The sequence below is a fragment of the Electrona antarctica genome, assembly GCF_951216825.1.
Source record: "Electrona antarctica genome assembly, chromosome: 10".
NCBI classification, from domain to species: domain Eukaryota; kingdom Metazoa; phylum Chordata; class Actinopteri; order Myctophiformes; family Myctophidae; genus Electrona; species Electrona antarctica.
Window position 1 is genome coordinate 28,540,112 of NC_136791.1, and position 22,535 is coordinate 28,562,646.

The 22,535-nt window shown below is 42.6% G+C and overlaps 1 protein-coding gene across 1 annotated transcript in view; it reads right to left on the reverse strand.

Annotated features, from left to right (window-relative positions):
- Window positions 1-816: 816 nt before the first annotated feature.
- ret (ret proto-oncogene receptor tyrosine kinase) overlaps window positions 817-22,535 on the reverse strand; it is a gene marked incomplete at both ends in the record, with an annotated part of 39,056 nt that continues 17,337 nt past the window's right edge. Inside the window, 18 exons of the mRNA XM_079511896.1 lie at window positions 817-974; window positions 2,828-2,975; window positions 6,004-6,103; window positions 6,840-6,977; window positions 7,103-7,173; window positions 8,335-8,457; window positions 8,734-8,954; window positions 9,048-9,155; window positions 9,767-9,914; window positions 10,734-10,993; window positions 11,079-11,198; window positions 11,313-11,423; window positions 14,494-14,631; window positions 15,752-16,046; window positions 18,994-19,193; window positions 19,842-20,040; window positions 20,499-20,737; window positions 21,459-21,752. Coding sequence (XP_079368022.1) covers window positions 817-974; window positions 2,828-2,975; window positions 6,004-6,103; window positions 6,840-6,977; window positions 7,103-7,173; window positions 8,335-8,457; window positions 8,734-8,954; window positions 9,048-9,155; window positions 9,767-9,914; window positions 10,734-10,993; window positions 11,079-11,198; window positions 11,313-11,423; window positions 14,494-14,631; window positions 15,752-16,046; window positions 18,994-19,193; window positions 19,842-20,040; window positions 20,499-20,737; window positions 21,459-21,752 — 3,071 coding nt within the window. The remainder of the gene's footprint in view (window positions 975-2,827; window positions 2,976-6,003; window positions 6,104-6,839; window positions 6,978-7,102; window positions 7,174-8,334; window positions 8,458-8,733; window positions 8,955-9,047; window positions 9,156-9,766; window positions 9,915-10,733; window positions 10,994-11,078; window positions 11,199-11,312; window positions 11,424-14,493; window positions 14,632-15,751; window positions 16,047-18,993; window positions 19,194-19,841; window positions 20,041-20,498; window positions 20,738-21,458; window positions 21,753-22,535) is intronic.

Consider the following 22,535-nt stretch of genomic DNA (forward strand, 5'->3'; position numbering starts at 1 on the left):
ATAATCAAACCATAACAACATAACAATGATAACACTCATTAGTTTACATAATTATACGTTTTTTTGTTTTGTTTTTTTGCACAAAGATCATTGCCATTATAAGGAATCAAAAAGTGATCTGCAATTTAACATCCGACATGGCCACAATCTACATTACGCCTCATGTCCTTATACTGGAGTAGCACTCACTGTTTGATATTTTTCTGTGTACAAAAACAAAGAAATAAAAACATTCTTTTCACGGAACGTGAATCTTTTCTTTCTTTGGCAAGTACAGTTTGAAAGACTACTTGGGGGGGGGGCACAAAAGTGGTGTTTACATTTGTCAGAACACGATCCTCTCAGGTAGAAACTTTACATTTTCAGAACAAGTTCAGCATTCTCCCTTTTTGTCCACTCAATCCCAGAGATCTACAACATGGTGATGGTAAAGGCGTCCCCTTTAATTCCTGGGCTGGAACAAGATCTTCACAGTCGCACATTAATAATTGGAGGCTATTGTAGAAGCGGCACAGGCACTTGAAAGACATTAACATTGACATACAACCTGGTACAATAGTCATGCAATGATACAACTTGGCCAACATGACCTCGAGGTAATGATTAACATACCGGTGAGCTGCATGAAGCATGGTCTATGTTATTCCAGCCCTTTTGCAGCAAATAAAAGACCCCAGTTTAAATGCTGAATACCCGTGCAACAGAAATAAAAGGGAACCAACTTTAGCATCAAATTGTATACATGTATGTACAGTATTTTTATAGAAATATACACATCTACTGATAGGTCATCTTTTCTACAGTGTTGCTTTGTCTTTAGCTATCAAGCTTGTCCACAATTTTTGCGGGTGAAGGCAAAGCCATCCAGTTTGCATAAACACTATCATTGGCATATCTTGTAAAGACTGGGTTAGTGGCATCGTGTCTGTTGAGCGGTACCGGGCTCTTCTCTGGCCAGTTCGGGTATGACATGCCTAAAAATGAGAACATATCATTTTTCTGCACTCAGTGAAAGAAATACAGTGTGCAGACAGTAAGGCTATCAAAAGTAACTCTATGCTGTTACTTAATATGAAGTAAATCCTCCTGGAAGCATGAAGTGACTGGTATCCTAAGGATGAGTAAAATATATGATTAGTTTTCTATGTATTGTATCAGTGGTGTCTTTTGCACAGGCCCCATTGATTTTGGTTTCAGTAAAAATTAGATCAAATGGTTGCCTTACTGTAACCATTTGAACAAGGACAGGTCACTGTCATTTCTGGGATTAACTTCCTTACCAGCAATCAGCGTATTGCAAAAAATATATAAATATACATCCAAACATGTTCCCTTAAGTCAGATGATTAGTAATAATACTTTTTAGTTTTGTATCAGTCAGTGTTACCCAAGAGTTAAGTTCAAAAGCCTTACTGTTTCTCTGTTCAGCATTGTGGAATAGTTATATATTTATAGCAAATGTACATTGGAAATTCAGGAAATGTAAGACAATCTGGAATTCAAACCACAAAGAGTGATTGATTCAGCATAGATCTAGAATGCCTGTGATCATTTATTTAACTTCGTAAATTATCATGTATCACAGGCATAGATCCCTTCCACCTGTTCCTGGTTGAATTTAATTATGGGCGGCCTAAATGTGATAAATGCTCCGTTTGTACTCACCCATTAAATAATTCCAAAGACGTGGAGTGAAATATGGTCCTCTAGTTTCATATCCATGTGAACGGTTTGGCACAAAACGTGTATTTAGTGAATTATCTCCACTTTTTCAAGAGATGCACACGGACATCTTTCTCTCCGGGCGAGGGGCCCGGAATGATCGATGGACTGATTTTACCAATACTTCCTGTTGTATACCGCAGACGTCATCACCAATTGACCAGGGAAACACAAAGGTTTGGGTCACACAATTGGCAAGTGATGTGATTAATTACCCAGCACCTATCACAAGGCACCTGCCAATTGTGTGACCCAAACATTTGTGCTTCCCTGGTTAATTGGTGATGACGTTTGTGGTGATCAGAGGAAGTTTTGATAAATTAAGTCCAGCTGTCATTCCGGGCCCCTTTGCCTGGAGAGAAAGACGTCCGTGTGCATCTCGTGAAAAAGTGGAGATAATTGACTAAATACACGTTTTGTGCCAGAACTTTCACATGGATATGAAACTAGAGGACCATATTTCACTCCACGTCTTTGGAATTATTTAATGGGTGAGTACAAACGGAGCATTTATCACATTTAGGCAGCGCATTTTGCGTCCGACCAGAAATTAACCAGGGTGTTCTATGGCTCTATATGTGAAATACTGTACAAACTGTATGAAACAACAAGAGCCATTATAGGGCTAGATTCAGCAAGGACCTGTTTCAAATGTTACATACTGTACATTGTCTTCAATGGAAAACAAAAAAGTGTTTGTATGTGAAAGGAGACGTTATAGAATGAAAAATGAATTTACAAATAAAAATGCAGTTGAATCGTGTATATATCAATAGTGTCGTGAATGAGAATAATAAATGGAATATTTAAATATTTACAAAAGTACCATTTTTGGTCAGGTTTCATGTACATTGGAAGCAGGTCCAAATAACAGAAGAAAGGTCAAGAAAGACACGAGATCTTTTTTTCACTGAGTCTCTCTCATTTACGATGAAATGGGAGTTATGTCAGCAGTATCAGGAAGAAAAGGCATGCCTAGATCCCAGTCACACACACACGTACGTACGTACTGACTACAGAAACAAAGCCAATCAAAAACTTGCCAAATAAAGAGAGCTTGTGTGTCCCTGTCTCTAAAATCTAGTAAATGCGTGGGAGATTCTACCATAGAGCTTGTTTTCAATCCATGTGGAGGGGAGGGTTCGAGGGAGAGGGGCGTTATTACAGTCCACAAGGGGCGTGTCCTCTTCAGAGAGGGTGTCATCGTACAGGAGGGCGTCGGCCGGCGTGGACGCTGCCAAATCCAGGTAATCCTACAGGAGAGGATTTTCAACACAAACAAACCCACAATGAGCAGTGGTGGAAAAAAGTACTCAAATGTTTTACTTAAGTAACAAGTATCAATACTGCAATATAGAGGTACAGGTATACTAGTCTGTACTTAAAGTATACCAAGTCCAAGAGTAAAAGTACTCATTGTGCAGAATTTCAAATGTATACAAATCTTTTGAAAATAGCAGATCTACAAGCTTACAATGCAGATTTGTAGACTATTCAGCCTATCTTCATATAATTGGTCCTCACTAATGTTCATGATAAAATGCCGCCACTCGGTCTGTGTCTCATGGGAGGGCTGCAGTTCAGAAACCTATTAGCTTGGAATCCAAGCTAATAGAAACTGCAGGCTTTCTATTCCTGAAAAGTTGGGTATTGGGTGAAATCAGCCGTCAGCTATTCCTGTAAGAAATATTGGGAGGAGATGGGGAGGGAAACCCTCCCCGTCTCCTCCCCTTACTGGGCAAGGCTTTTCTTGTCCCCTCCCCTACTGGGCGGGGTAAACCCCTACTGGGTGGGGTTTTTCCTTTCCTTTTACATGAGTTTGCCGTGTTATAATCTAGTAGACTCTGGAAAAGCATTCCAGCAGCCATGCAGCTCGTAGCATGGCTCGTTACCCAATAGACTTTCAATCCATACCTATAGGGTTCAAATCCTGCTCACGGCATCATTTTTGTGTCCACCGCAAACAACCTTTTTTGTTTTGCAGATAAAGTAAAGTTTGCTTTGGTCCGACATGCGTTGCGTCATGCTTGTGGTTATGTTTAGGTTTGGGGTTTGGGGTAGGGTTAGTAATAGTAATGTCTTGCGGTTATGGTTATGTTTAGGTTTGGGGTTAGGGTTAGTAATAGTAATGTCTTGCGGTTATGGTTATGTTTAGGTTTGGGGTTAGGGTTAGTAATAGTAATGTCTTGCGGTTATGGTTATGTTTAGGTTTGGGGTAGGGTTAGTAATAGTAATGTCTTGCGGTTATGGTTATGTTTAGGTTTGGGGTAGGGTTAGTAATAGTAATGTCTTGAGGTTATGGTTATGTTTAGGTTTGGGGTTAGGGTTAGTAATAGTAATGTCTTGCGGTTATGGTTATGTTTAGGTTTGGGGTAGGGTTAGTAATAGTAATGTCCGACATACAGTACATGTTCACCCGTGGCTTTGTGTGGTGCCACTCAAAGTGACTACTGGGTTGGGCTTGCTGGATGCATGGCCCAATAGCTGAGGGCTGAAAACACCCGCGTGCGAAAAGTTGCAATGCGTTAATGGAAGCCATCGTTCTCACGATAATAAAAATCTAAATATTTAAAAAAAACTAAATCTTGTTAAAAAAAAAATCTGCCTAATGATATTGTCACTGGTGGACTGGTTTCTGAACTGCCCACAGCCCTCCCTCCTATGAGACAGACTGAGTAGGAAAAAATGGTGGTATTTTATCATGAACATTAGTGAGGACCAATTAAATGAAGATAGGTTGAAAAGTGGTGAAGTGGTCCGTTAATTAAAGACACTATATTATACTGTATAATATAGTATAACTACAGTCTAACTGGAATGCTTTGTGTCTGTCTACCCAATCCCAAGGCCCAGCAATTATACACTTTCAAACTGGCGTAACTATTATAGACAACAAAAATATTCAAGAAATGTTCAACAACTTTCCAAAATATCAAAAATAGCTGTGTGTGTATATATATATATATATATATATATATATATATATATATACATCGATGTACAAGCTCACGACTCGTCACAATTTGTTATTTGTGCGTGATACCGTCGCACGACGAGGTATAAAATATGGCTTAAGTGGGTATGGGTGTTGGCTACAGTTATAGGCATTTAGCAAATAAAGAAGCTAAATCCCCAGTGGTGGAAAAAGTACTCAATTGTTTTACATAAGTAAAAGTACCAATCCTGCAATTTAGAACTACTTTGTTACAAGTAAAAGTACGGAATTGAAAATGTACTTGAGTAAAAGTACAAAAGTATATCGGCATCAAAATGTACTTAAAATACTAAAAGTAAAAGTACTCATATTGCAGAATGTCCCATTTCACAAGTTCAAAATGTGTAGAAAATCTATTGAAAATAGCCGATCTACTAGCTCTATAAATCGCCATTGTAACTAGTAACTAAAGTTTTCAAATAATTGTAGTGAAGTAAAAGTACACATTTTGGCTCCGAGATGTAGTGGAGTACTTAGTTACTTTCCACCAGTGTAAATCACAATATGTGACGAGTATAACATTGTGTGTGTTAGTATGCGTGCAGTATATGTGTATGTGTATGTGTAACTTTATATGAGCCTACAGTAAATGATATCTCCCATGTTTGCTACAATACTTCCTTCACAGCAAAACAGTGACAAGCTCTCTATAAAAATCCTCAGCTTCTGGAAAGTGAATTATTGGAAACAGGTAATGCTATAGATGTCAAATCACTATGTGAAGACAGCTAATTCACCAAGGTTTCATCACCATTGGAGCAGCAGCACCTTCACGGAAAGCACATGTGGCTATAAGGCATACGTTGCTGTCGGGAGGAAACCTCATAACTCCCATTTTTGAGGTTTTTGATTTGTTTGCCATAAATCAGTGCTATTGAACACCCTTTACGCCTGTGTGTTGTTTCGAAAATATTGAACCAATGGAAAGTAGTAAAAAGTGCTTTGGACAAAACCTCTTAACTCCATTGGACCCTCAGAATGTCTGCTAAAGCAACTAACTCCACCACCTCTCCCCCTCTCATGGAAGTAATTGACAATATATAAAGTTACAACACCAACTTTGATGAGGCTGTATTGCTTTGTTTTAAAAAATATATAAGGTTTTCTTGATTTCCTGAAAAATGTATATTTTTAATTTCCTGAAAAATGAACATTTTGGAGTTATGAGGTTTCCTCCCGACAGCAGAGAATACAGTAGACAGCAAGAGACAAGCCGCTTTCCCAACACGTCACCAGTGCGTGATATAAATAAATGATTTTTTATTCATGATATTCGATCATCATACCCGACTTTTCACCATCATTTTTTCCAGTTCTTTGCTGATGTCGGAAAATGTGGGCCTCTTGTCTGCCTCTTGCTTCCAGCATCGAATCATCAGACTATACCTGCAGAGAGGAATTCACAGCACAGATAGCCTCAGCACCACATCAACTCTCCCAGCACTGACATTTTCCAGCACTGAAATGACTTAAGCCATTCTGGGCGGGAACCACTTTTTGGTGTTTTAACCATTATTTTAAACTGTATCTATTCAAACAAAGAGGTAGGAGCGCACACCAAGAGTAGGGAGGTGCTGACCACGGGAGATATATTTAAAAAAGGAAAGGAGAGGTCGCACAAACTCGTGCGACCTCTATTTTACCAACGTTTCAACAAACAGGTTGTCTGCACAGACAACCTGTTTGTCGAAACGTTGGTAAAATAAAACGTTTTTTGGCATTGGGACTACAAGTTTGTGCGACCTCTCCATTCCTTTTTAAACTTTATCTAGCAGATCTACAAGCTACGAACAAGCTTGTAGATCTTTTGAGTGCGCAAATCTTTGAATATGTTCTTTCACAGTGAACGTTTTAACTCCCTGGAACAGCATATTTTCAGATGGGGGTCGGAGGCCAAATACATATCATTTTTGACATAAAATAGTTTGAGCACTGACATAGAAACATAGGTTTTTCATGATTTAGAAGAACATTTTGTAGAATGGAGCTCAGGTCTAAATGGGTTAATGTGGCGGAGTTAGTGATCGCCCTCGGTATAGCGTTGAATTGTTGCACACCAGAGACTTGTTAAGTCTCCATATGTTGCATATGGTAAAGTAGCAGTAGAGGAGTGTGAGCTCACATTTCCTCCGTGCAGTTATCTGGCTTCTCCATCCTGTAGTCAGTCTTGAGGAGGTTAAAGAGGCGTTCGGGAGCAATACCTGGATATGGGTTTCCTCCCAAAGTCACAATCTCCCATAAGAGCACGCCAAAGGACCAGCTGGTGGGACAAAAATTAATATAGAAATAATACATATGAGGAATGTATAGTATACCAGCTATTATTCATATAGAAATAGTGTCTGGAATAATGCATGTGATAGTTTAGGGAGTGCATATACTTACACGTCACTTTGCGTTGTGTAAATGTGATCAAACAGGGACTCGATTGCCATCCATTTAACAGGAATGCGGCCCTTGGAGGAGTAAGAGAGAGATCATGTTGATATTGTATCGTTCCATTCGAGAATTCTTCTTAATGATAATTTTGTACGCATTTTTTACTCAACTAGAGGTTTGACTCCATACACTCATTTGAAGGGGGCTATATGTGCATTTGACGGGGGCCCCAAGGACCGTGGTGACCATTTACGCTGTGTCTGACATCCCTGCTGCTGACAAGGGGCCCCCCAGGAGCCACAGTGGTGCTCAGACCCATTGTAATATAGCATTACCTCCGCCAACAAAGTTCTAAACATTCTGTTTGTCTCTCTGTATGACACTGTGGTGTGGGAGGTTTGGTCAACAAGAAAGAACGGATGAACACTTCACACCAATTAACCATTTGTCAGCCTTCTGATTGGTCCCTGACTGACTAACCAGCAGGCTCTTTCTGCCTTGTTCCGCCCAGGTTCTGCCTTGTTTATGTTGAATTTGCTAAAACCACATTTTTGGGGAAAAAAAAACTAAAAACAAACACGTGTGATGTTCCTTTTTACTGACACCAAATTTAAAATAAGGATTGAGTGCACAGAATATCAATACGAAGCAACTGAAATACACCTTATTTCAATGGTAGTGGATGGAAAGAAAGGATTTTTGTCCAACCACGAAACGGCAACCAATGGGTGCGAAGAGGGACACAACCACGGGCGGGACTTGACAAAGGGTGAATTGGCCAAAGGTGAGCGTGGATCTTCCCAGTCTCACCCAAACGTATGCAATTCCATACATACACACCTAGAAAACCCCAAAATCCATACATATGACAGTGAAATCCTCCCCGTAGACAACGACGGATGGGCTCCGTCTCTACCGAACATGAGCCACGGGAGGGAGACGCCACCGAGCGGCCCCTAAAGGGCCGTGAGTTGCCGTGTCGAGCGTTGCGAAGTTCGGTAGAGCCGACTCAGCCCAGTCCGAGTTGTAACTGGACAGAATAGTATATAATGTCAAACCCGGTGAAATAGCACTTCCGTACGAGAGAGAGAGAGAGACAGAGACAGAGACATAGACAGAGACAGAGACAGAGACAGAGAGAGAGAGAGAGAGAGAGAGAGAGAGAGAGAGAGAGACAGAGACAGAGACAGAGACAGAGACAGAGACAGAGACAGAGAGACTAACACCGTTAGTTTTACCTTGCTCCTCTTCACATAAGAGTCCTCCTCATACACGTCTCTGGAAAGCCCAAAGTCAGAGATCTTCATCTTCCTCCCCTCAGCGACGAGCACGTTTCTGGCTGCCAGGTCTCTGTGAACAAGCTGTTGAATAAAAGCACCAACATTGTAAAATAAACCGTGTGTTAATTATAATCTAACTAATACAAGAGTGTACAAATATGCAAGTATACATTTGTGCACTCTCTGAGTTACATGAGATAAATTAACACTTTTACTGCGATACATTCATTGATGCTTTATACATTTTTATTTTGAACCAGGCATAAAATAGACACATGAAGTGTCACATGACGGAGCGACCAAGGACAATTCCTTTTAATAGCTAGTCACACTGAAAAGACAAATGTACCAAAATACCTTCATTTCTGCCAGATACTGCATGCCTCGGGAGATCTGCCATGCGAAGGAGATCAGGTCTCCCATGGTGAGCGCCCTGTCGTCTGGGTTTTCCAGGTAACTGGAGTTGCGGTTAGCATCGCCGCCGCCGCTCATGTAGCTAGGCCCCACCTTCCTGCTCTCACGTAGGTAGTTGCGGAGCGACCCAAATTTGGCATATTCCACGATCAGATATAATGGACCTATCGTTGAGAGAAACGCAGCAACTTGGACCACTTATTGCTGAGGCACACGCAAGGCAACATGAAGGCTGGCGGAGAGGAGCGTGGACTTACCGTCCTGACTGCAGGCACCAAACATCTTAATGACGTGAGGATGATTGACTTGCTTCAGCAGCGTGAATTCTGACAGCAGGTCACGGAGTTCACTATGCGAGGCATGATCTGCATGTGGACAGAAAGAGGGAATCGAAGGGGTGTGAGCTCTTTTCATGCCACTCCACACAAAATGTCGGTATTAGTCGGTGTTGATTTTGCCGACTAATACCATGACAAAAAATTTTCACTGACGAAAACGAAATGGAAACTATATGAAAACTAAGCTATGATGACTAAAACTAATGCTAAATAATATTGACAATTTCGTCAACAAATATGAACTAGACTAATATGTTAGGAAGGGACTAGTGGACAAGAGATCCAGTATAAGTCATTTTACAGTTGATTGCATGCTGAAAATAACCAATCTATAAGCTCATGAACTTGTGGATCTGCTATTGTCAGCAAATGTAAAATCAGTCATTACGACGGCATCAAGGCCCGCCAAAATACATTTTAGTTGACTAAAGCAACTGTAGATTTAGTCGACTAAAATCTTATGATTATTTAGTCTACTAAAACTAGACTAACACTAAAACATTCCAGGTGACTAAAATGTGATGTGACTATAACTAAATAAACTATTCAAGAGACTATGACTAAAACTAAAATCAAAATGTGCTGTCAAAATCAACACTGGTATTACTTCCCAGCAGCCCCGTCTGGCCCCGTCTTACCTTTAAGCATTTTCACAGCCACTGTGGTATAGCCGGCCTTTCCCTTCAGCCGGAATGCGGTCGCCTTGACCACCTTCCCAAACTCTCCCTCTCCCAAGGTTTTGCCGAGCACGAGGTTTTTACGAGGAAACTCCCACTTGGGGTCCTCCTGTTAAAACAATAGAACACGTCTGATTTCCCAAACCCATCCATATGGAAGCACATTTCTGCCACTCGCAATTCCAATATATTTTTTAGACAGACAGACAGACAGACAGACAGACAGACAGACAGACAGACAGACAGACAGAGACACACACACACACACACACACACACACACACACACACACACACACACACACACACACACACACACACACACACACACACACACACACACACACACACACACACACACACACACACACACACACACACACACACACACACACACACACACACACACAATTGGCAATTATTTTTGCCAACGGCTGATTCGGTCTGGCTTATTAGCCAGGCTAGCAGACATGCGACCCCCACCTTCACTTAATGTGGCCCTCAGGTTCATATCAGAATACTGACATATTAGTGATTTGAAAACATGACCCGCTTTAATTACTTCAGTCTAAATTAGTAGCTTAATGAGTAGAATTAAAATGTCATTGTCTTTTTTTCTGTCCAATGTATTTGTATTTAGTTCATAAATGTAACATAACTATAATTAAAGGCATTTGAAATTCAATAAAAATGTTACTTTTCAGGATTCTAATTAGAAAAATAGCATCTACAAGCTCACAACACGTCGCACTGCGCCGCGTTTTGAGCTTGTAGATCGGCTATTTTTGATACGACAGAAATATCCAATGTGGCCCTCTGGAGTGAGTGTGGAACTACAGTATAATAGTGGCCCTCTCCATCGTCAAAGCTACCCATCCCTGATCTAACACGCAACGATGAGGAATAATCTGTGGGATGAAATGCCTCACGGGTATTTTGAAGTTGTCAATGGCCACTTGGTTCTCCATGGAGTCCAGCGAGGCACGCCGTATGTTGTTGGCGGAGTAGCTGATGGGGTAGGACTGGGCGGGCCGACGGAAGGTCATCTCGGCCGAGGCCAGCGGCTGCTTGGGCCTCGAGTTCTTGTGGTAGCGGTGGAAGAAGTACGACGTCAGGAGGAGGGACATGATGAAGGAAAAGATCACCGCGGTGAAGATGATGGTCTTACACATGTCATCACACAGAGCCTCTGCGGGGTGAGAGACAAAACAGTCGTTCAGTGTCTGTCGAACAGTAGAAGGAGCTTAACCAATTTGGGTGGAACATCATCTCACCCTCTAGGTCATCCTTCTCACAGTAGCAGTTCTTGGTGTCGGCGTAGCAGGAGCAGGTTCCATAGCCGGCCTTGATGCCAAACATCAAGCCTCTCTCATGACCTCCAGTGATGGGTTCCTCTTCAAAGACAAACCATTTGTATAGATTTATTCATGCATTATGGAAATAATAAATACATAATATGAATTGTGTATTTCAGCATAGGCTATACTGAAAGGCCTTTTAATTCTTACTTGTACAATCCTGTGGGCATATTAACATGTCCTTGCTTTCTATGGCATCACAGAATCCGTCGGGACAGGTCCGCAGGTCAGGAGAGCAGGTAGAGTAACGTTCCACTATTCCTGGAGGACAGACAGCTCAGTGGGATTAAAAACCATGTGGACCAAATAATCCTCGCCTCCTACAGATTACCATCCACATAAAGTTGATTTTGTAGTCTTGTTGATCTCAAATCTCAATGTCTTCTTTTTCTCTTTTTTCCTTTCGGCTTTTCCCCTTCAGGGGTCGCCACAGCGAATCATCTGCCTCTATCTCACCATCTCACCCTGTCCTCTGCCTCCTCTTCTCTCACACCAACTAACTTCATGTCCTCTTTCACTACATCCATAAATCTTATCTTTGGTCTTCCTCTCTAGGCCTTCTGCCTGGCAGTTCCAACCTCAACATCCTTCTATGGATGATAATCACTATCCCTCCTCTGTACGTGTCCAAACCAACTCAGTCTGGCCTCTCTGGCTTTATATATATCTCCAAAACATCATCTGACATGCGCTGCTGTCCCTCTGATGTACTCGTTTGTTCCTGATCCTATCCATCTTTATTACTCCCAGAGAGAACCTCAACATTCTAGTCTCTGCTATCTCCAGCTCTGCTTCATTGTCTTTTCCTCAGTGCGACTGTAAATGGTAAATGGTAAATGGTGCATTTATATAGCGCTTTTATCCAAAGCGCTTTACATAGATTGTGCATTACATTCACCCATTCATACAGCAATGGCGGAGGAACACATGCAAGGCACCAACGTAAATGGTAAATGGTAAATGGTGCATTTATATAGCGCCTTTATCCAAGGCACTTTACAGAGATTGTGCATTACATTCACCCATTCACACACACATACATACACCGATGGCAGCGGAAACCATGCAAGGCACCAACTAGCACATCGGGAGCAATTAGGGGTTCAGTGTCTTGCTCAAGGACACTTCGACAGTAACTCTGCGGGAGCCCGGGTTCGAACTGGCAACCTTACGGTTACCATCCGGCTGCTCTACCTGCCACTCTACCCCCGAGCCACTGCCGCCCCAATGGTTCTGCAATGCCGTTATTTAACCCATTAAAAATCGGGAGATATTTTAGCGTTGGCTATTCAAAAGAAGCAGAGCTACTGTACAAGCTTGTACACCGACTATTTGAACGTGTGACAACTACTGATTTGGGAGGGATTTAGTACTGGCCTCGGGTCTTAATGGGTTAAAAGGGGTAGTTCAGCAAAAACATTACTTGTTTTCTGTAAAAAAAAAAAAAAAAGGTTTCATCAATCACTCACTGCACGAAGCCTTGAATTCATGGGGTGCATATGGTTTACTCTTGTTGAACTTGGCCACCACCTATTTACTTCAATTCAAACATTTAATTGTTTCTCGCCCCATGAATTCAAGGCTTCATGGGGCAAGTGATTGATTAAAATCACACCCGTGTGAACCGAGTGGTGCAAATCTGTGTGGAGGTCCCCAGGGGGTTGCCGGAACTTCTAGACCCACAGGAACGCGCCCAGGGTGCCGGCCCGGTTTCGGCGAGCTGACCTAGCCTGGCTAATAAGCCAGACTAATATCACACAACACTGTCGCGGTATATCAGTCTGGGCTGGCTCCACTTGGATTTCATTTCCCGGGGAACATTTTCTCTTCGACGCAATTGGTCAGAGCTACTGTCAGTCAAAGGTCTCAAGCATTGAACGTCACTGTACCAAAGCCCGCCTATATTGCATACCGTGTCCCGATTGGTCCGACCTGTTCTCTGCTGTAGGAAAGAGGCGTGCTACTGAGCCTCGCCAGACCGTAATCCGCTGGTAGGCAACTTTTTTTTGCCAACGGCTGATTCGGTCTGGTTTATTAACCAGGCTAGAGCTGACCCTGTCCGAAACGAGAAATGACAGTTACCGTGTGGGGGTCCCCAGGGGGTCCCTCTACTGTACTGTACTGTACTGTACTGTCACACCCGAAATCACATAATGGCTGCTATTAAAAACTCAGCTTCCCGTCATGCAGCTGTGCAGCTCAACAGCGCCACTTTGTCCCCTGTTGGTACTCTAAACAGACACGCATACAAAGGGACACACATTGCTGTTCAATGGAGTGGTTGCAGTGACCACTCAAAAACATCAACAACTTTAAATTTCCCATTTTAGCCCATGCATTAACTTTAGACTACAGGCGTATCAGTAGGCAGGGATCTCTGATCATTTTAGCCCATTCATTGACTTTAGACCCCAGGCAGGCGTATCAGTAGGCAGGGATCTCTGATCAGCTGTCATCAGCTGGCTATGACAAACAAAGAGTAAAGTTGCTCTTTGACAGCGTGCCAGGTGTATGCAAATTCAGGGTTTCCCAAATAGCCATAGCCTCTGGCTGCAGCACCCTTATTGTAATGTAAATTAAACACCAGGTTGACAAGTGGTTAAACTGGTACAATGTTATGTTATGAACTGAAATTAAATTAAATCCCCCCACCCCCCTTTCCAAATGGCCCCTTGGCCCCTCTGGCAGCCCTGCTCAGATCTGATGGGAACTGACTGCATTTGGATAAGGATTTAAAAGCTGTCTCTAAACCATGGTCTCATTAGTGCTGAATATAAAAAAGACTTTAATGACTTGCCAGGGACTTTTAGAAAAACACAAAGTAATGACAATTGCAGTGACAATTAGTGCAATTAGCAATTAGTGACAATTAAACACGTCAGTCATCTCAGGTTATATCTACTGCTCAGCCAAAAGGGGAGGTTATAGGCTTGTGGGTTTCGGGCACACTACTAAATAACCACGCCAGTCCACAAAGTCAAATCCTCAGTGTTCATTAATCACATTGTAACTCTGTTACACATACAGTGTGAGTCATTTAATCCTGACAGTACGTTTTAACAGCGGGCGACAGCCAGACGAAATTTCCGGAAGTACATTATTTGTCTATGGGCCCCCGGCGACTACCGGCGATAGCAGGCGATCAGGCGATGGTGGAAAAGTGGGCGGAGCAACATCGGCCGAAAAGATAAAAATATTTCATCTTTTCGGGCGATAACGGGCGATTGGGCGATGTGTCGGCCGATGCTCGCCCGCTGTTAAAACGTACTGTAAGTCATTTAACACTTCACGCAGTTGCGTGCCCATAATAGCAGAAGTGTGTATTGTATACCTTTCTCGGTGCCTTGTCTCCACTGGCACCTCCCTGTGGTGGCTCCCAGGCCATGGATAGCCTCGCAGTCTGGTCGTCGGCGGCTCTCCGCGCAGGACAGTGGCTGCTGTTCATCCTTGCTGGGGACAGACATGAGCTCTGGAGACAAGTTGGGTTCTGGGGCAGGGACGTACAGAGAGTGTTAGAGAGGCAGGGGATGAAATCCCGTAAGAGGGCACATTTGGACAAAAATAGCGGATCTACAAACGACATGGATTTCTAAACAAATTTCTTCAACGCAAAAATACTGTGTTCACGTTCAGGAGACTTTGGAAAAAATAGAGAATAATAGAGAGTTGGACAGGCAGTCTTTCACTTTGGTGTTGTTATTGTCATTTATGTGTTTCAAAAATGACCAAAAGTGTTTTTGAAAGTGAAATATCCCTTTTATTTACATAATGGGAAGTTATAAAGCTGCAGCATCGTATTATTTTTTATGACCCTACAAATCACAGGTCAACAGGACCGTGAGAATCTTTGTGCATCTTTATGCTTTATCTCTGAGGTAGGAGAGCATCTTTATGCTTTAGCTCTGAGGTAGGAGAGTGCAGAGAACCAGGAAGTCAAGGTCAGAGACAGGAGAGACATGCAAAGACAAGATTGGGAGTCGAATATAAAACTCAAGGTCCTCTAGCGGTTCACAAGGAACGAACCCTTTTGAGTTCCAATACCCAAAATCTCGGCCACTTGCTCACTCACACTCGGTCAACTCCAGCATGGTGGTGTTATGGGGAAATTGGTGACCTGCTGAAATATGTGAATCGTAGACAATCACATAACGACAGTGTCCGAATGTAAATCATTGCAGTTTGTTTATTTCGAAGAGTGCAACCCATGGCAGTGGCCTTTAGGTCTCGTATTTAAAGACCTCCATGTAAGTTGTGTGAAGTCCACAAGATGGTCACACATTTCGGCAGGTCACCCATTTCCCCATAACACTGCCAATGCTGGAGTGAGTGAGTGTGAGTGAGCGAGTGGCCGAGATTTGGGGTATTGGAATTTGGCCTTTGTCTGTGCATTAACTGCCAGAGCCACTATAGGCACCCGTCTAATAAAAATGTCAATATCAGTGAAAAAAATATACAGAAATTATACCCACAAAGCATATTTAATCCTGGACCTCCTTTCATAAGAAAAACACACTTAAACAAATTACAAAAAAGGGAATGTTGACGCTGGCACTAATAATGTATGGCAGTTATATCTGCAGTGTCCCTACCTGCCCTGTCCAACACAACGAGGACCTGGGTGCTGCTCTCCAGCTGCGTGGCCTCGTCCTGCGCCACGATGACGTACAGGAGGTCCTGGCACTCTGGCCTGCCTTGGAGTGCCTTGGAGTCATTGACGTACAGCACTCCTGACATGTCCCGGAGGCTCTGGGCCACGCTAATGGCCGCGTAGCAGGACTGCATGTTGTCAGCGGAGGAGGAGACGTTCTTATCTGCCACCTCTAGTCGGTAGGTGACACTGATGCCCTGGAACCTCAGGCAGTTGTCCACGCAGACGCGGCCGATCTGAGAACAGATGACACGTGTCAAACCAAACTGTTTTAGTGTAACGTAACGTAACAGTGTTTGACGTAACACAACATCATGTGATGATAGCTTAAAGGTAGGGTGAGTGATATTTGTTGGTTAAAGCAAAAGGTTTTTTATTGTTTTTTTAAAAAGGTTAAATCACTATATTCTGATAGTAATCACTGCTTATAGGGTGTGTAGGATGGGTGACAAATTCCAAATGTACTTTGTCAATTAATTTAGCTTTCTCTCTCCATTCTGTCATAAACTATAGTAAAACCAAACCAAAACAGGGTGGCGGTGGATCAGGGCGTAGAGTGGCTGGATGGTAACTGCAAGGTTGCCAGTTCGAACCCGCGGGCTCCCCCAGAGTTGGTGTCGAAGTGTCCTTGCACTATATATTTCTAAAACTATGAAACATTTCAAAGATTTCTTTTCAGGCAAACATGTCCACCGTAAGATGAACCTAAATAGGTTTGAATGGGGTTTCTAGGTGTAAGTATGTAGGACAAGTAGCATGCCAAAGTTTGTGTAATTGCCATTGAGAATGCATTGGGCGTTTAGGTTAAATAACTCCGAAACTACAAATCATTTCAAAGTAAAAAGTTCCAGCATGTGTCTCCACAGTAAGCTGAATTATAAAATGTGTGAATGGAGTTTCTAGGTGAAAGTGCTTTTTTGACGTGCCAATATCTGCCATTGAGCCCCATTATAAATTTCTCAAATTTGAAAGCACTATATATTTCTAAAACTATGAAACATTTCAAAGATTCCATTTCAGGCAAACATGTCCACCGTAAGATGAACCTAAATAGGTTTGAATGGGGTTTCTATCGGTGTAAGTATGTAGGACTAGTAGCATGCCAAGGTTTGTGCTATTGCCATTGAGAATGCATTGGGCGTTTAAGTTAAATAACTCAGAAACTACAAATCATTTCAAAGTAAAAAGTTCCAGCATGTGTCTCCACAGTAAGCTGAATTATAAAATGTGTGAATAGAGTTTCTAGGTGAAAGTAATGTTTTGACGTGCCAATATCTGCCATTGAGCCCCATTGTGAATTTCTCAAATTTGAAAGCACTATATTTCTAAAACTATGAAACATTTCAAAGATTTCTTTTCAGGCAAACATGTCCACCGTAAGATGAACATAAATAGGTTTGAATGGGGTTTCTATAGGTGTAAGTATGTAGGACTAGTAGCATGGCAAAGTTTGTGCTATTGCCATTGAGAATGCATTGGGCGTTTAAGTTAAATACGGGGGGGACATATTTTGACAGCAGAAACTGCCTGTCATAATTTCTCCCCCCTCCCTATTCCAAAGCCCCCCCAGGTACATTATATATTTAAACTATTTTCAGCAATGGTAGACTTATTTTTCCAGTGGGTAGATCTTGTTGAGCTGGTCATTTTGAAAGTAGATCTCACGTCATAAATGTGTGGGCACCCCTGCTATAGAGTGTTTGTTCAGCTCTATAATAAACAATAAAATACATTTTCAGGTAGGTGACAAAATTTCAACCAATCAGGAGAAAGTAGCCATTTATCAGCTTCATTTGTTTTTGATAGTGTTCCAGTTCCAATTGTGTCTGCTCATTTCTTACAATTACACTTGTTTAATCTGTATCCTGACTGAGTTCTCTATCCTGATTGGATACAATTGGTATCCCAACCTGAAAATGCATTTTCTACATAGACTTCTATTGAGAATGGGGACAACCAAGTCCTGGACCGGAAGTAGGCAGAAACGCATTGGACTCAGGCAACAGCCCAGCTTTAATGATCTTAAATCCATTTATTTTAGATTGTTTTGTAGTAATAGTACAACATAAACATTGCAGAGACTTTAGTTGATACTGTGCAATACTTTAAAACAGTTGGCATGGTTGCACACATGCTTAAAATAGCTCTTATTTGCGCAGCCCTCGTTGAAAACAATGTATTTCCAACTCCAGCTTGTCTCAGTTCAGGCTGCAGTTCAGGCTGCATGAACCTGATCGGTTTCTGCCCCCTCTTGTAACTCTTCTATTAGATGGTTCTGGATAATACCACCCTACCACCCAACCTTTTCTCTATTCAGCAATAACATTTTTTGAGTGTTGTCATTTCACATGTAATGCTTTCAAATCATGTATGTGTTTTTTAAATTAACGCCTTCCTTGATCATACTACAGTATGTACTACAAAGTAACAGCTTTTTTGCTCTTTTTGAATTTGAAAAGTCACCGTTTTGGACATATGAGGTTTCCACTCGACAGAGACGACATATAGAAACGTTTTCCATAAAATGTAGGTAGGATTTAGTTTAGAAGGCGTCTTTTTGGAATCAGCCTCAGGTCTTCACCCATTTAGACCTGAGGACGATTCTACAAATGTCTTCTAAATCCTGACAGTTTTTTGCAAAAAACATGTTTCTATGTCAGTCGTTCTCAAACATTTTCATGTCAAGGACCCCCAAAAATATAAGTAATTGGCCGCCGACCCCCATCTGAAAATATGTTGTTTCAGGGATCCCTAAGGACTATGTTATATACTTTAGCTATTGAAAAATAGCAGATCTACAAGCTCACAGAGTGCCGCGCTACGAGCTTGTAGATCTGCTATTTTTGAAAAATCGTGAAAATGTGGCACAAATCTTTGAATATATATTCTTTCAGAGCGAACGTTTTTAACTCAAATCTTTGGTTCGGGAGGGGGGGGGGAAACATATTGGTTCGGGCCTGGAAAAACATATTATCAAATGGCGTCCGCGGCCAAACACAGATAATTCTGGGGGTCCTTGACATGAAAAAGGTTGAGCACCACTGATTAGAAACATACGTTTTTCAGAAAACCTTTAGGATTCAGAAGACTTTTTTTTTGTTTTTAGAATCGGCCTCAGTCCTAAATGGGTTTAAAGTTGTTAAACAACACATTTGAAGCATGAAAAAGGAAACCCTCACATACCTGAGCGTATATGCCAGCTCTGCGCGTCATGGTGAAGAGATACGTGACGTTAGAGAAGGTGATGGGGACCGGTGAGACAGTGATGTTATAGTGCAGGATCACTGTTCCCTCTGGACCAGGGTAGGTGGTGTCGTTCACCAGGTAGTCCAGCTGGAAGGTGCGGTTCTCGGTCACAAGCAGGTCCCTCAGGAGGACGAGGCCTGGAGGACACAAGGGGAGAATGAGGCGGTTGTATTTTGACCGCTTTCGTTTTTTTTTGGCCCAGTCCAAACCATGCATCATTCTGGAGTACGTTTTGTTTTCGTCGACTAAAACTAAGACGAAAAATGTCCGTCGACTAACCTTTTTCCAATGACGAAAACTAAATGGAAACTACATGAAAACTAAGCAATGGTGACTAAAACTAAGACTAAATATACTGACAATTTCGTCAACAAATAAAAACTAGACTAAAATGTTAGGAAGGGACTGGTGGACAAGAGATCAACTATAAGTCATTGTACACTTGGTTGCCGATCTGCAACCTCGCCGATACCATGGTTGCCCATGTACAAGCTCGCCGATCTACAAGCTCACAACGCGTCGCAGCGCGACGCGTTGTGAGCTTGTAGAATTGAGACGGCATCAAGGCCCACCAAAACACATTTTAGTCGACTAAATCAACTGTAGATTTAGTCGACTAAAATCTTATGACATTTAGTAGACTAAAACTAGACTAACACTAAAACATTCCAGGTGACTAAAATGTGACTGAAACTAAATTACATTGTGACAACTATTGAAGAGACTATGACTAAAACTAAAATCAAAATGTGCTGCCAAAAACCACACTGTTCTGGACTACTTACTGTAATCATGGACAGTCCCTCGAATGTTGCCAAAGATGGCCTTCTCTTCCCGTAAGTGGTCTTCTATTTTAAACGTCTCCTTTATCCACGAGTCATTTGTGAGCATCGTCCCAATATACTTGTTCTCTTTTTGACTCTCTTTGGAAAACCTGGAGGTTATGTCTCTATCATAGACGGACATGGTGCCAAAAGATCCACCCTGCAGAATTACACCACAATGATCACAAATAATGGCAGTAACAGGGATCAACAATTCATTCAACATGGTTTGTCGTGCACACCAACAAAATACTAAAATAAGAATCTTGCAAAAATGCACTGGATCAGTGGCATGCACAGATAGACACTAGGGGGTGCTAGAGCACCACCTGCCCTTTCCCTTTGGACAGCAATGTGCCCTTTTGGGGGGAAAAAATCTTGATTAGAAAAAAAGCTTCTAATATTTTATTTATGCCCCAAAATCTAACCCATTTAGACTTGAGTTAAAAACATTCAGTTTGAAAAGGGGTTCCCACCCAAAATGGGTTAAGGCAACCGGCCGGTTCCATGCGCTGCACAAGGTGCCCTTTTTTCACTTGAGCACCTGCCCCTCTAAATGTCTGTGCACGCCACTGCACTGGGTATTACATGGGAATAGTCTCAGGTTGAGACTCTCACCTTGACACGAACGAAATCTATGACGACATCAGCCACGTCCGTTCCATTTATATATGGCACATTGTCATCCTCATCAAAAATGTTGATGTAAAGTGGGGTATAAACTTTGCTTATGTTCTTCTCTGTCAAAACGGTGCACACAAGCTCCAGGCTGTACATCTCCCTCTCTTCGCGATCCAATGGAGCTGTCACCACCAGCTCTGTTGTGTTCTCGTTCACAGCAAAGGGCGCTGGGATGTCTGCAGCCAAGCGGTAGAATGGCCAGAGAGGGAGGGGGGGGGGGTAGAATCTCGTTAACGACACAGCAGCGTGCACAACAAAGTTCCGGTGACACCAAATAGCTCTAAATTTTTGCTGCAGTTTTAAATGCTCAAAATAGCGGATACATAAGCTCACAGTGTGTGCTCAACATGTAGTTCTGCTAATTTCACCTATATTAATTGACCATTTGCAGACCGTGGCCATCTTGCCATCAGAGTTTGGAAGCACTCGTTTTCAGAAAAGCAATGACTGCTGCCTCCTGCATTATGTGCAAATTCAAAACAGCAGGGCAGTTGAGTGATATCTAACGAGCACTTCCAAACTGCAACACTTAGAAAAAGAATCACCTGCAAGGACACAAAGTAGCTCATAACATGTCTACGGTGGATTTTTATGAAACAAACACTTTGAGGATAGAAAGAGAATAAGCTTTTCGTACAGCTGCAATTTTAGTGAGTTTGACGTTGTGTAATACAATCAGATAGGACTTTTCTGTTTGGATGAATGGGCTGCCAATGTGAAGTGCACCTTGTTAGCACCTTGCCATTAACTTATATGGTAAGATGGCCGCGGTCTGCATATGGCCAATTAATGTTGTGAGTTTGTAGATCAGCTCTAATTACATGCCCAACATATGGACACCAGATTGAACTCGGATGTTTATGTTTCTGCTGCAAATAGATAATGTCTGTCTCTAACCTGATTCCACGCTGTAGGAGATGGTGTAGTTGGGGCAGACGTTGATGCGCGTGAGGCGCCGGAGCTGCCGCAGGGCTCCGGGGAACCTGTTCTCCATGATGTGGGGACTGAGAGAGTCCCTGTTGGGGAAGCAGAGGGTCTTCATGTCCGTCTCGGCGCACGGCGGCATGGTGTCGTTGATGAAGATCAGGGTGACGCGCAGCGGGCTCCGGACGATACACTTGGTCTTCCTGGTGGCCGAGGTCAGCGCCATGGCAGTCAGGGACAACTTGATCACAGACGGCGAGCCCTTATCTGATGAGACACGACGAGACCAAGACAGAGTAAATTGCCTCAGTTTTAATCTCGGACAGTGCTTTTCTTGTGCTTTTTACACTTTCACGGTATTATGTTACCATCCTGAGAGGAGACCAGTGAATGAGACAGTATTACCTTGGAAGCACAATGATATTGGTATGCAAAGAGCATCTTCTTCTATTTATAAATGCCCCATGTCTCTCTGTCCAACGACTTCAAAATGGACATTTCACACCCCCACAGGGAGTGCAATGCCCGGTGTCGAGTCGGTCGGACCCACGGTTGTCCAGAACCGCCACAAAAGGCCGCTGCCCGGGCTCTGGACAGGGCCCCTGGCCAGAGCCTGCCCAGGGTCCATATATGGAGCTGGCCTGTTCTGACATCACAACACTCCATATTTGGGCATGCCTGACATCACAACACTCCATATTTGGGCATGCCTGACACAGAACTCCAAATATAGGAATAAAGGGACACAGAGAGACAGAAACAGAAATCTCCATATGTGCGTATAAAAGGGCACAGACAGATGGGTGGAACGGCCCGGGTATACTCTCACACGGTTACAACGGGTATTGCATAGCCGGGTGGGGCATGGAGGATCTCCAACTTCCATCATTACCGACTCAGTGCTCTACAGCCGGGCACCGGTCTAGTATTACTATATTACTAAAAAGAAAGAAATCTACTCTCATGCACAGAAGCCATCGATGACGTGAAAAAAAACTTTGAACAAAACTCACTGTCCATTAACCGTTATTATAACACCTGTTATCCAAC